The following is a 13,656-nucleotide window of genomic DNA, read 5'->3' as shown; positions in this document are numbered from 1 at the left end:
TGACAGGTCCTCTTGTGCAGTTGGTTTGATGGTCAACTAGGAAACTGGTCTAGTGGATTCGATTCCCACCAGTTGCAAGAAAAAATCCAAGAAACCTTATTTTTCAATTACTCCTGGTGTTGTGATGTATTTTTACTTCCTTCCATATTCCACCTTCCCTTTTGCTGGCAGGCTACTTAACGGGTTATTACTTTTTTTAAATTTTAGTATAAAAGTATAAGTTGTGTGTTTTGCATCCATATGTTTTTATTTTAAATTCTGTGATTTATTATAGAAATAATACTAAATGAGTGATACTTAAATCTACAAATTTGAAATAACCATGCACCGGTTTCAACACTCCAATGACATTATTGAGTTTACCAAATTATCACTGGTCTTTTATTATTTCTACTATAAATAACAATCATCAACAATTTTCACCAACAACTTGAATGTTTTAATTCAATTAGTTACATTTTTTGTAGAAAAAGTCCAAGTGAGCAACCAAATTAACCTTCTTATTATCAAGAAATATAGTATTTTATAATGATAGTTTTACAACTGCAAAAAAACAAATTTGTTTTCCTTCAATGAGGCCTATTACCAAATATGATATTATCGGCCAAACACGTGACAAAATTATGTTTTCAAATTACTTAGAATGTTATAAACATAAAAACCAGAAAAGACAGTATTTTTTATTGGTAACTTCCACTAATAAGTTATTATACCATATAAATATAACGCAAAATGTTAATTTTTTATTTATTTATTGTGGATAACTTATATAGCGCCATTTTCGTAATAAAATACCTCAAGGGCGCTTTACATGGTGATTCTACTGTTAAGTTAATTTAATTGAAGCTTTAAATTGTAATTTGATTATTATTTGATAATATAATTTGATAATTGTAATAATAAAAAGTTAACTAAACCAAAAAACATATACTCCCACATTTATGTTATTTCAAATTTTTAATGTGTTTTTGATATTTTTGTTTTTTAATATTATTTTTATTAAAATGAGCAATTTTGTACATTTTTACACTATACTAGGTAGGTGTTTATATTTAGTTACAAAATTTATAATATACAAAGTCTTAAAATGTTAAATTTCAACTTTCAGAGAGGAATTTCACGAGTTCTCAGGACTAGATGATCACAGGTTAGCCCGCCCCTTCTCCCTAAACCAACATTCAAGTCGGAACTATTCCTTGGAGCCACACAGACTCTACACTGGCAAGATACTTCAAGGAATTGCACGCTTACATGAAAACGTAAGATGATACTATCATTGCTACTTTGGAAAACCTACACTATGAAACAAAATAGATAGATACCCGTAGATATTTATATTTCTTCTTCTTGCCGTGCCTTGTCAGGTTCCCGCGACGTCGGCGATCACTACAGCGAAAGCACTCGGTCCTGTGTTACTGTTGTATTCCTTAGCCAGGACAAATGGTTAATGGATGTACTCGTCATTGTGATTCCTGGGAAAAGATAACCAGAGTGGTTTCCCGTTGCCTTCTCTGCTCGATTTTTCTGTCGGAATTACCTTTCCTTAGCTGGTTGGTTCTGGTTTGGAGGTGCCAGAAACTCGCCTCTCATCCTCTCGTTATCTGCTGTGATCACCCCGTTATGAGTGTGATCCCATTGCCCGGGGTACACGACATGGACGCTAACGAGTAGGGCTAGTCAGTGGGTTGTCGGTAGAATGCAACTGGGCGTTTGGAGCATTTTATAGGATCACACCCTCCAGCAAAATGTAAATCACTGCAACCCTACTGACAGTTTCTATTTCGTGATGTTTTTTTTGTCCTGATAGAACTTTGGGTTGGTAATACAGTCCCTTGTCAAACTAATGAAGATACATAGTTATTTTTATTACATTTGTGCTGTTTAACAATATATAATTATATGCCTTACACTCAAACAACGCGTGCAAATTGTGAAAATGTACTTTAAAAATCAGTGTTCAGTTTGCCATACGTGTAGAACTCTTCGTGAAACAATGGATTTGCTACCTGACAAGTTTAGCGACAACATTTTTTCTTAGAAATGATCCTTTTAATTGGCCTCCATGATCATGTGATTTGACGCCATTGCATTATTTCCTGAAGCTATTAAGTCCATATTCTATGGAAACAAGAAAACAACTCTCGAACTCATTAGTTCCTCACTCACTCCCATTGGAGCTAATATAATATGCACCATTTTGGAAATAATGTTGCATATTCACAATTTTCTAATATTTTTCATTCTTTTGAATACAATTAAAACACATATTTGTAAACTTATTCCAACAAATATTTGCTTTTTATATTTAGATCAAATATATATGTCACACTTAAAAAACACCCCATAGTACAAAGACTAAAAATATCATCGACCTACTACTTTTGTTCAGATTTTTACTTCGGTAGCTTTTATTTTCGATATGAAAAAAAATTTCAAAACTATGAATACTTGTACAAGTTTTACAAACATTGATTATTTGAAGACCTAACAGAAAATGACAAAATGTCATTTTTCGCCATTTGTGGACTTACGAGTTTTGCAAGTTAGGGTGACAATATGTAGATTCACTGAAAAACCTAAGAAATATGTTTTATTTTAAGTTCTTAGTAAATATTTTTTATGCTAAAAATATTATTGTATTACGATGTAAGATAATCTAAAACATAAGGACTATTTGTTGATATTGTTTACTATTTTTTTTTGTTTAATGTTCACTTGGGATAAACATACTTATCCATTTGAATCTTCAGTTTTAAGGTTTGAAAAAATGATTTATTAGGCACCTACTAAAAAAATCATACAAAATATTACAGATATAACAAGACAAGTGTGGCCGATGGAATAGGAGGTGTGTTAAATGGAGAAATGGATGCATTCATTTACGACGGGACAGTTTTGGATTATTTGGTTTCACAGGTAAGGGCTTAAACGTTTAGTAATAAAAGTAATAATTTATTCCAGCAAAAAGGCTGAATGGTGCGAGCCAATTTCACCATATTCATTTGTTTAAACATATTTTATTTTCGTAAAATGTTTATTTGATTTTATTTTGAATACAAACAGATGTACAAATTATAATGCCAAACTTAGAGAGATGATGAAAAAAATAAAGAATACACAATTATTGGGCCTGCCATCCAATTATGTGTGCATATGTGTTCACTTAAATTTTATAAAATAAAGCGACAATTTAAACAATATAAAAAGTATTAAAATGTATGTTCTTGATAAAAAAAATACTGACAAAATAAGGAGATAATGAGAAAGAAAATTAAAGATAGTGAAAGTTAAAGATAATCGTATTATTATATTACTATAACCAAAATCTAATATACCTTGTCATCTTTGTGTGTCATGTAGATTATTTATGATTTCAGGATGAAGACTGCAGACTGCTCACTGTCGGTGCATGGTACGCGATGACCGGTTACGGATTGGCATTTAGTCGAAATTCCAAATATGTTAAGATGTTTAATAAGAGATTATTAGACTTCAGGGCAAATGGTGATCTTGAGAGACTTAGAAGGTATACACATATTAAGTTATTAGCATGCTTTAATATAATTTGATGTTTATTCAGATTTGCAAGACAACCTGACTACAGTTTTAAATTGTCAGGGAGAAGTACCAGTGATGTAAGGCACTACTTGGAAAGGAGTCTTTGAAACTTGACACACCGTCTTATAAATTATTCTAATGAATGGATTACAACAATTTAGCTGTTACTGTATTATAAGCATATTTTGCTTATCACTTCACTATTTAAAGATTTTTTTAAATATATATTTTATGAAAAATCTTCTTTGGTAAAATTTCTCAATTGAAACAATATTTTATAATGTAAAATTTGCAAAATTATCCAATAAGGGGCCATCTAAAAGCTCTCTCATCCACTATTTCATTTCAATTTCAAAAGAACTCTTCGGCAGAGTGGTAAAAACTGATATAATTATTTTTCTAACGTAATATGAAGTACCTACCTTATTATAATTATTTTTCGTTTTTGTATTTCTTAGTTTATTATTTGGTTTATTTATTATTGTACATAAGAATATTAAACGCACTTAGCAAGCTTTCATATTTTTCAAAAAATATCAAACAAGTAGGTTAATTACTTTTAGGAATATAATATTGTAAAATAATGTAAAATACTTGTCAATTCCATCACAATTAACCAAATAAAAACCACCTCAGATTTTTTTTTTAAAAAAGAGAACTGCATACAAAATATTTAGAAGATAATGTAATTACACCAGCCAATGCTGCTTATAAGAACGTAATATCATAAAAAAATTGATAAAAAAACACCTAAATTTCCAATATTTTGAGTTTGTCCAAATTTTTGTAGACAAGGATTGGATTCAACTCCCTGGGGAGCTGTTTATATTAACATATTACCACAGAGATGAAGAACATTTAAGAGAATGTAATATAGAAGTCTAGGCATCTACAGGGCTTATGACCTGTCAATGGCTGGTTTAAGTGGCCACTTTACACGAGTAGCTCTTGTGGCCAAGAGTAGCTCTTTAACTTCACAAACATCAACAGATAAAAGAATTGAAGGAATATAGATGTTCAAATATAGGAAGAATGGTGAATGGTACACAGTGTGTAAACCAGCCATTGACAGGTCATAAGCCCTGTAGATGCCTAGACTTCTATATTACCTTCTCTTAAATGTTCTTCATCTCTGTTGAAATATGTTAACCTAAATTTCCATTAGTTTTGTATGTCTATCGGTGTTAAAAAATTAAAACAAAATTCCAGGTACTGGATGACAGGAACATGTAAGCCCGGGAAGCAAGAACACAAGTCCTCAGATCCTCTCGCCCTGGAGCAGTTCTTGTCTGCCTTCCTCCTCCTCATGGCCGGCATCCTGCTGGCCGCTCTGCTGCTGGCCATGGAACACATGTACTTCAAGTATCTCCGCAAACACCTCGCCAAGTCAGACCAGGGAGGATGCTGCGCTCTAATCTCTCTCTCTATGGGTAATACTCATGGAATTAACACAGGTCATCTAACATTACCCCATCCCGCCCACGGATTGGGTTCATTTTAGTTTGTGCAGGTCTTAGCATCTAGATAATGAAATAAAATAGATAGAGATACAACTAAAATTGTATAAGTGATTAGTACCGTGAATTTTAGTTCCATGGCGCTTTATAGAAGGCCATCTTGAATAAATTCTACAACAATTATCCACTAATCACAATATTAATCTGAGAAATATAATCAGTTCTATATTGTCATAGATGCGGTCAATTCATTATTGTTGTGTAATAATCGTATATATATGCAAGTAGTTATTATTTAATGCATGTTATAAGTGTGTAAATTTATGCCTTAACCATCAAGTTCAACAGAATTGAGGTTATCGGTTAAATGTTTAAAATTGAGCCAGTGCGAGTTGATTATTTTCAGAATATGATTGTATCAAATATTTGTGTTTGTATAATACATAAGACTCTCAAAAATGCATTAAACAGGTTAAATACAAATCAGATAGCTAATCGGGATACTGATCTCCAGTCAATCTTGACAAATTCTCAAGTCCTATATATGTTAGCGTGTCTACACTTACTGTAATGGAACCCGCATTGTCTGAAAAGGTTTAGTTACTTACTGCGTAAACTTTTTGCATGTACGTGTTAAATTTACTAACAATTTATGTAAATACATAGTTATTTGTATTTTATAATTTTACAAAGCCATTTTGTTCAATTAGTTCAGTATCATTTCATTTATTTTTATTGGGTATTCTTTATGTGGTAAGTAGATATTTGCATGGTTACAATTACTGAGAGTTGTGAAGACATTTTATTACCAACGAAGTTTTACATCGTTGGGGTAAATATTATTACATTATGTAGGTATCTCTATAGTATAGTAGATAAACAGTCCTAGATAATTTATTGTTAAAATGGTAATATTGGGTAATGACATTTGATAATTTGTATTCGTTTTTTTCCAAATGAAAAAAACAAGAGGACACGATAAAAAAAAAATACAACATATTAGTCAATAATGTTTTCTACTTCATTATTTTACAAAAAAATAGCCAATGATTCACGGAATATCCACCGTACTAAGCGCAAATATCGCAAGCAGCTTGACAGTTTTATTCCCTCTGTTGAATGTGAAAACAGTCACTAAAGCTAGGGTTTCCTAGGACAGCGGTGCCCGTATCTTAACGGCCGTAGTGAACGGTGATGCGGTGGACAGCCGTCGTATCGGTGACTAGAGATTGGTTTTCTAGGAAAACGATGTTAAACGGTGTTGATAACACCGTTTTCCTAGGAAACCACTATCTAGTCACCGTTACGATGGCTGTCCACCGCATCACCATTCACTACGGCCGTTAAGATACGGGCATCGCTGTCCTAGAAAACCCTAGCTTAATGGCTTGTAATCAAACAAAATAATACATGTAACATGAAAACAAACACAATATCTTGAATAGCAGAAAATTTTCTTTTGAATGAAGTATAATCTAATATAAATATAAGTATAACCATTTTTTTAACTTTTGGTTCTCATTTTAAATTTGGAAAAAAACAGACACAGCTTATGTTAACACCTAATAGTAGAAAAATATGTATAAAATTTGATGCAAATTAATTTTGAGTTTAATTTAATATTCCATTGAAACAATATACAGTAAAAGTCTAATTATCCGGATTAATCAGTGCCAGACATTATCCAGATATGTAGAAATTCGAATAATTGGATTACCATTAATTTATGGCAATGTTTTAAAACAAATTGCAAAGTTTACTCTAAGATCACTTTTGAAATAATACAGCAAATTAGAATCACATTAAAAGTATACCTAAACATGTCCAGCAAAGTTAATTGCAATGACGAAGAAACTCGTTTACTTTATATTAACATCTCCGTAACTTTTTTTATTTCCTGATAATGATCTGGATATTTGGCAATCTGGATGACTGGAGCTCGGATAAACGGAGTTCTACTATTACTGATATATTATTATGTATGCATGTACTTATATATGTTTAGTTTTTTTTCATATTTGAAACAACTCAAATGATTGTTAACACATGTATAGCTAAAAAGTTGTGGAAAATCAATTTTAAATCAATTCTCAAAGAAGTTTTAATCAAACCTTCAAGTAAATACCAATAATGTTTATTTTACTTAGATAATATAAAATGTGTGCTCATCATAATGAACTTTTTGGATTTAATAAATATCCGTTTCTTTTTTTTTATCCTTGGCATAATGCGGAAGTCTGAACAACGGGAAATTGGATATAAAAAATGAAAATTTTGAAAAATTGTAGCGCTGTACTGTAATATAACACATATAATTTTATTTTTTTTAATTGGCTTGATTTGATAATCTATTAAATAAATAAATAAACCACTCAACTTTCTCGTTCTGTGGCTTCGACCAATGTCGTAATTTGTAATTTTACACAGGAGAGTTATTTAGCCATTTTGTGATTTTAAAATGAACTGTTTGATGGCTTTAGTAACAAATATGAATAAATAACATTCATCATAATGTATGCGTGTACAAAATAGTTTATCGATAATTAACATCGACCCTCTACAAAATGGTGCCAAGAGAAATATAAAATCTTATATTGGCCCTTCTAGATCCAAGTCACAAAATTAATAATTATAATAATAATCATGGTTTACCAAAAAAAATTACAGTATTTTTATCTACAACATTTTTTATGGTAATAGGTATCTCTGGATTATGAGTAGTCTGCCTGACTGGTACAACCTGTTTCCTGTTTGAGGTGGACATTTTTTTTGTGTGGAGCTAAATAAACAAAACATTACTACCTATTAGTGAATTTAGTTTACAATTTTTAATATTAAATATCAATTTTCTTTTTTATTTATTTTAAATTTATATTGACACATGTTCTGACTTCTCTCTACTCAAGTCCAGTAACAAATTTTTGCTAATTTATTAAATTGGATCTGGGTCATGATTTTAGAACGATATACACTGTATATTTTGGGACCCAAAAACCTGAAATTTCTTTGCCCGAAGTCAGAGTTTGCGGTGGACCCCATGACCCATCCTTTAGTTTGATTCCAGGTTTACTGGAATTTTAATTGAAATACAAAACTTATTAAAACTCAAAACACCACAAAACCTATTTGACAAAAAACACAGAATAGTTCTCTTAGACTGGAACATTGTTTAAACAAATCCGTAGAACAATTTATTGTCTGTGATGTAGGTACTCTCCTACCCACGGATATAAGAAAGATAACAACTTGATGTTCATTTATAAGACACAAATCCAAATAAATGTTTGTAATTGCATGAACCTGCTTTTTCTGATTCATAATATATAATGTAGGCAAACAACTTATATTATACTCTCACTTACTTATGTATTTGACCAAATAGAGCTTTCACTCGCTTTACATTCAGACTAATAACACAGGAGTAAGAACAAAGTGGGAAAGTAAACAACTAAAGTATATAAACAAGCCCTTATCCCTGACACTGCTCTCGGCATGATGCCATGATGGCATGATACAGGAATGAGGGGCAGAGGTGATACTCCTGCCTCGCATTCCTGTATTTTTTAATGAAAAATTCAAAAGGCCGCTTGCGCTAAACATGCGAATCTACTGCACTCTCGCTTACTATTGTGACAAATGCATGAGAGTAAACACCCTTCTTTTTGTTTAAATTCGGAAATCACTTTAATTTAAAAGAAAAAGGTTACAGGGATCTAGAGCAGATGCCTATGATATGTCATGATCAATATGGTTTTCCTTGGAAATATCGAAAGAAAATTATTCCCTGTGGAGTTTTTAAGGATCAGGGCGTTAGATAGAGCTCAAAACTTCAAATTCAGTTTAGTATAGAGTCGCAATTTAAAAAACCAGGAAAAGTTGTAAAAGCATTTTAGGAAAAACAGAGGTGGCTGGATGTAAACCAAGCATATATTGCTAATTGGTCAGATAAAACTAGTAAAAGCAAGCCAAGTATTACTTTTTTTTTGTCTCCGTTGTTCTCCAGTTCTGAGACTCGTCATCGTTGGTACTTTCCCACGATTTAATCGACTACGTGTCTCCACCCTTCCTGGCTCTGCACTCTCTCTGCAGCTCCGTGTAGGGTCGCCCGTGAAATTGTTTTCACCTGGTCGATCCATCGAGCTGCCACTCTGCCTCTACTTTTTCATCCTAGCACATTGCCAGTGATTATCTAGAATTTCTGGGTCATATCTCGCTATGTGTCTGAAGAAGAGCAGAATACGTTGGCAATATACGGCCAATAAGTAAACTTTCACATTAACTTCTTACAGTACGGAGATGTTTGTTCTTCAGGCTGTCCATGGGAGCCTCAAAATTCGTCACCAACACCACATCTCAAAGGCATCTATTTTCTCCTGCTCACATGCTTTAACTGTCCACGTTTCTGTGCCATATGAGAATATTGGAAACACAATCTTACGCACTATGCACATTTATTTATTTTATTTTATTTATTTTATTTCATTTTATTTCATTTTATTTGGGATTTTTACAGCTATTACATAAACAAAATAATTAGAAAAATCTTAAAAATACTAAAGCCAATTAAAAAAATCCACTGTAAATATAATGACACATAATATATAAGAAAAGAAGTTTAGTAATTGTATTTGTGTGACGTTTGTATTCATGTGTATGTGAATGTGTGTATGCGTGAATGAATGAGGGAGAGGATACATGTGCGTGTGGGAATGAAAGAGGGAGAGGGTGCGTTTGTATGGGTACGTAAGTATGAAAATAATATATTTGCTTAAAACTTGTAAATTGTATTAAAAATGGTACAATAAAGAGCTTAGTAAAAAGTAAGAAACCTTTTTGTTAAAATTCAAATGACGAAATGATATAAATTGTTTTTTTTTTTTTTTTTTTAAGTATGTTAAATTTCAAAACCGTATTCTGAAGAAAAAAAAAGCATTTTATTTTTTAAATTATGTTATGTTGTTTTATTATTATTTTTAATTTATGTTTCCTTTCAGATGCCCAGATCTTGCCAAATTTATGTCATGATGCGTCTTTTAATTTTTGTTGTGCAAGCACCCCCTGCAGAGATGGATGAGCCCAAATAAATAAAATCTTGCACTTTTTCATGGTCTTGGAGTTTATTTGATGGTTGTAGCATATTAGCCCTGTCAACGATCATAAGCTTAGTTTTGATTGTTTATTTCCAACCCAAATTTGTGACGTTCTTCTGCTACCTGAGCCAAAATATCTGCTATTTCCTGCTTGTCCATTGGATTTTTGCACGCGCAATACGCTGGGAGTTGATAATACTTTCTTCCATCATAAAGAACAGCACAAGTACACTTTTCTCGACAATAGAGGCAAAAGTTCAATCATTGACTTCATAATCACTAATAGAGCCCATACATCCAAACGTAGTCATTGACGTCCACCCGTTAACATCTGCTAATGTCGGAACAGACAAACGTTTATTCATAGGGAAAATACCTTACCAAGTTATTATTAATTTTACCAATAATTTTTGGCTAAAATATTCGCATTTATGTACACTTATTACAAGTTCAAATATTTTTACCTGTTTTACACAATACTCTCGTACACATACAATAAAATCTTTTATATAATTTTTTAAGATACTCAAATTTCACAAAATATTTTAGCGTAGTAATAAAAATGTTGACAAAGGTACAGCAATTTTTTACAATGATTTTAGAAATATTCAGCATGAATGAAATTATCACAATTTCAAAAAATAGGAAAATAAATCACCCAATTGTCTTTTGTAAATTCTGCTTTCGAAATCACTTTTTTTAGAACTTTTTATTTGAGAATACTTTTTGAAAAGGGCAAGTAGCTGATAAAAGTAAAGAAACCCAGCGCCACCAGGAGTTTTTGACAGATTTTCCAGCCATTTCTATTTCTCGCTTTTCCAATACCAACTTCTTTTATTTCCTTAGTAAAACATCTTTTTTATAACGATTTCAGGCAAGTCTTTAACATTCCGCGGAGCAGTGTTTGAAGCCACAGACATAATCCGCCAGCACCGGTGTGTGGACCCGATGTGCGATACTCGGCTGTGGAAGGCTCGCCACGAATTGGAGCTCGCTCGTCTCCGAATTCGCCAACTTCTCAAGGAGATGGAAGCGCACGGAGTCAAACCATCACACAGAAGGTACAACATCAAACTCATCTATCATTCAAGGCCGGAAGATATACAAGGAAAGATATAAGAATTAATAATTGTACTAGCCATCAGTTTTTCATAATTTTCAAGAAAAAACAAAATAATATCTTAACTCTTTGCACTCCGGGCTATTTTTGTCATACACATCTCGGCAACTCTTGGGGATTTTATGCGAAGATCATATGTACCTGTTGGTGTAAATATGATCTTCCTGGGTGTTAGAAATCTCCTTAAAGGTTTTAAGGGGCATGCGATGCCGGACAATTTGGATGAATAGGTATTTGAACGTTCCCAATACTGTGCAAAAAAGAAAACCGCACATCGGACTAATTTTGCCTAACTAAAATCGACGTTTGGCTGTCGCATTTTCCACACCCCAAAACTGAACCGATTTGGTTATTTTTTTAAAAAAGGGAATGAAATTTTCCGTGTCAGTACTTTTTCAAATTACTAAATTTTTTTTGTATGTGTATGTACATCCGAAAATAGCAGATAAAACTGGGCGCTTTTTTGGATTTTTGACGATTTAGCTACCATTAGAAACAATTTATCGAAAAAGCAAAATGATAGAGCAATGGTTAAATATCTGTAGTGTGTACAAAAATCATTACTCTCGTACCATAATCCAGGGAGAAAATACGAGAATACTTTTTTAAAGATCAAAATAAGATCCTGATTTTAAGGATTTTTTTATTTATTTTTATTCGAACTCACAATATTACGAGCCAATTTCGTCCTATTGATTCTAACGAGACTTTTATATCCTGATTGATTTCATCACTAGAACTCCTGACAGTCACTTGTTTCCGGATTTTTTTTTATGGTTTGTTAAGTGTCATTTGATGTAATCTTCGCTCTCATTTAATTCAAAATTTTTAATAAAAGAGCACATTTTTTTTTGTATTATTGAAATTTCATTATACATATTTAACAATGTTAACACCTAAAAACAACAACAACGCAGCGACATGCGCATTGGTAAACTTTCAATTGTATCGGTGATTTAGCTTCGATTTTTGAGAAAACACTTTTTCTGTGCCCAATAAGTATTTATTATGAAATAAAAAATATTCTAAGCAATACACAAATGTATATCGGAGAAATACCTAAAATTTTAATACAGCATTTATTATATTTTTAAGATATTAAAGTTATTAGATGCAATGTGTACTAGCTACAAATCACTGGGCCTTCCCTGGGAGGGTTAAAGCATATTGTTTAGTTTAAAATATTTACAGAAATAGTTAATTACAAATAAATCATGGATATACTGGCAAAAAAAACTCGAAAATATGTAGTTGTGTAAAGTTTTTAACGCTATACAAACTGGCAAAATAAACTAAGCCATATGAAATTTCACATATCTGTAGTTATAAAAATAAATTTAAAGTTAAGTCGTATACCGGGTATTTTATTTAGGCTGTATGGAAGCGTGAATTGATTTGAGGTTAAATGAGAAAGATGGATTACAATTGAAGTTATTTATTGAGTAGATACACACGAGTTACATCCTTACAATTTTGTACAAAAGGAATTTACAATAGCGAACACTGGCGAGGAGCTTGTGGACGGGCGACACGAAATGCCAAGATGAAATGTGCATATTCTTTTGCTGCACGACGTTTAATTACTTGTCCGAGCTGAGATTGCGTCGGGTTACGCGTTGCAAGCCAGAACGGTGTTCGTCCCTGCCAACGTTACGGCTTGATGGTGATGACCTCTATAAGGCTAAATGTTTTAAATAACATTAATTAAAATAACTTAGATTTACTTAATATAAATTTAAGAAATGGAAAAATTAAAAACATGTTCTTAAATGAGCACTTAACATATTTAAATAAGATATGAAAGAGTAAAATTGGAACAAAACTTAAATGCTTGAATTATCAAAACAGGGATTTGAGAGTTAAAGTTTTTTGCCAGTATACCCACGGTATATTCCTACACAAATATAACTTTTATGGTTGTTTATTTTTTCATTATGATAAACTCGAAAACAATAAACTTTTGGTAAAATTATTTCTTCAGTAGTCATTGGTTTTACGTAATGAACATTTTATACAATTTTCAATTGGCTTCTGTGTTCGTCATTTATAAATTTCTTTATATTTTACACTGCAGTTTCTACTATTCATCTTTTCACTTATATTAGAAATGCACAAATGTGGAACACTTTTTGCATGTTTTTCTTGATTATTTTCTAAAGGCAGTTTTATTCACTTCGAAATTAAGAATTTGAAATAACCTTACATGTTTACAGGATTAAACTGAGGCTTGAAATAACACAATTTCACAAAGAAAAATTAAGAAAAAGTTATTACAAGGAATTTGTTTTCGTAAAAAACAAATCACTGTACACTGTCAATATGTATCTGTGTCAAGGTGAATAAAGAATACAATGTATGTTAAATAGAATCAAAACCCTGGACGGGTGTTTTTTACTCAATGGCTGTTCTCACGTAAAAATCCTACATGAGG

The 13,656-nt window shown here is 31.9% G+C and overlaps 1 protein-coding gene across 4 annotated transcripts in view; it reads left to right on the top strand.

The window, feature by feature from the left end:
- The window catches only part of Nmdar2 (glutamate ionotropic receptor NMDA type subunit 2), a 400,091-nt gene that overhangs the window by 377,120 nt on the left and 9,315 nt on the right, over window positions 1-13,656 (top strand). For 2 of the 4 annotated variants that reach the window (XM_088243626.1, XM_088243625.1), the window contains exons 12-16: window positions 1,109-1,259; window positions 2,814-2,916; window positions 3,378-3,526; window positions 4,768-4,988; window positions 10,980-11,166. In XM_088243626.1, coding sequence (XP_088099752.1) covers window positions 1,109-1,259; window positions 2,814-2,819 — 157 coding nt within the window. In that variant the 3' untranslated portion in view covers window positions 2,820-2,916; window positions 3,378-3,526; window positions 4,768-4,988; window positions 10,980-11,166. Of the gene's footprint in view, window positions 1-1,108; window positions 1,260-2,813; window positions 2,917-3,377; window positions 3,527-4,767; window positions 4,989-10,979; window positions 11,167-13,656 lie in introns of those variants that run through there. The other 2 variants (XM_088243627.1, XM_088243624.1) reach the window with 2 other exon arrangements.

This window comes from Micrasema longulum, unplaced genomic scaffold (assembly GCF_059751315.1).
Source record: "Micrasema longulum isolate JH-2025_06_02 unplaced genomic scaffold, ASM5975131v1 h1tg000221l, whole genome shotgun sequence".
NCBI classification, from domain to species: domain Eukaryota; kingdom Metazoa; phylum Arthropoda; class Insecta; order Trichoptera; family Brachycentridae; genus Micrasema; species Micrasema longulum.
The sequence above is the reverse complement of the archived record's forward strand: the minus strand, read 5'-3'. Positions and strand labels throughout refer to the sequence as shown.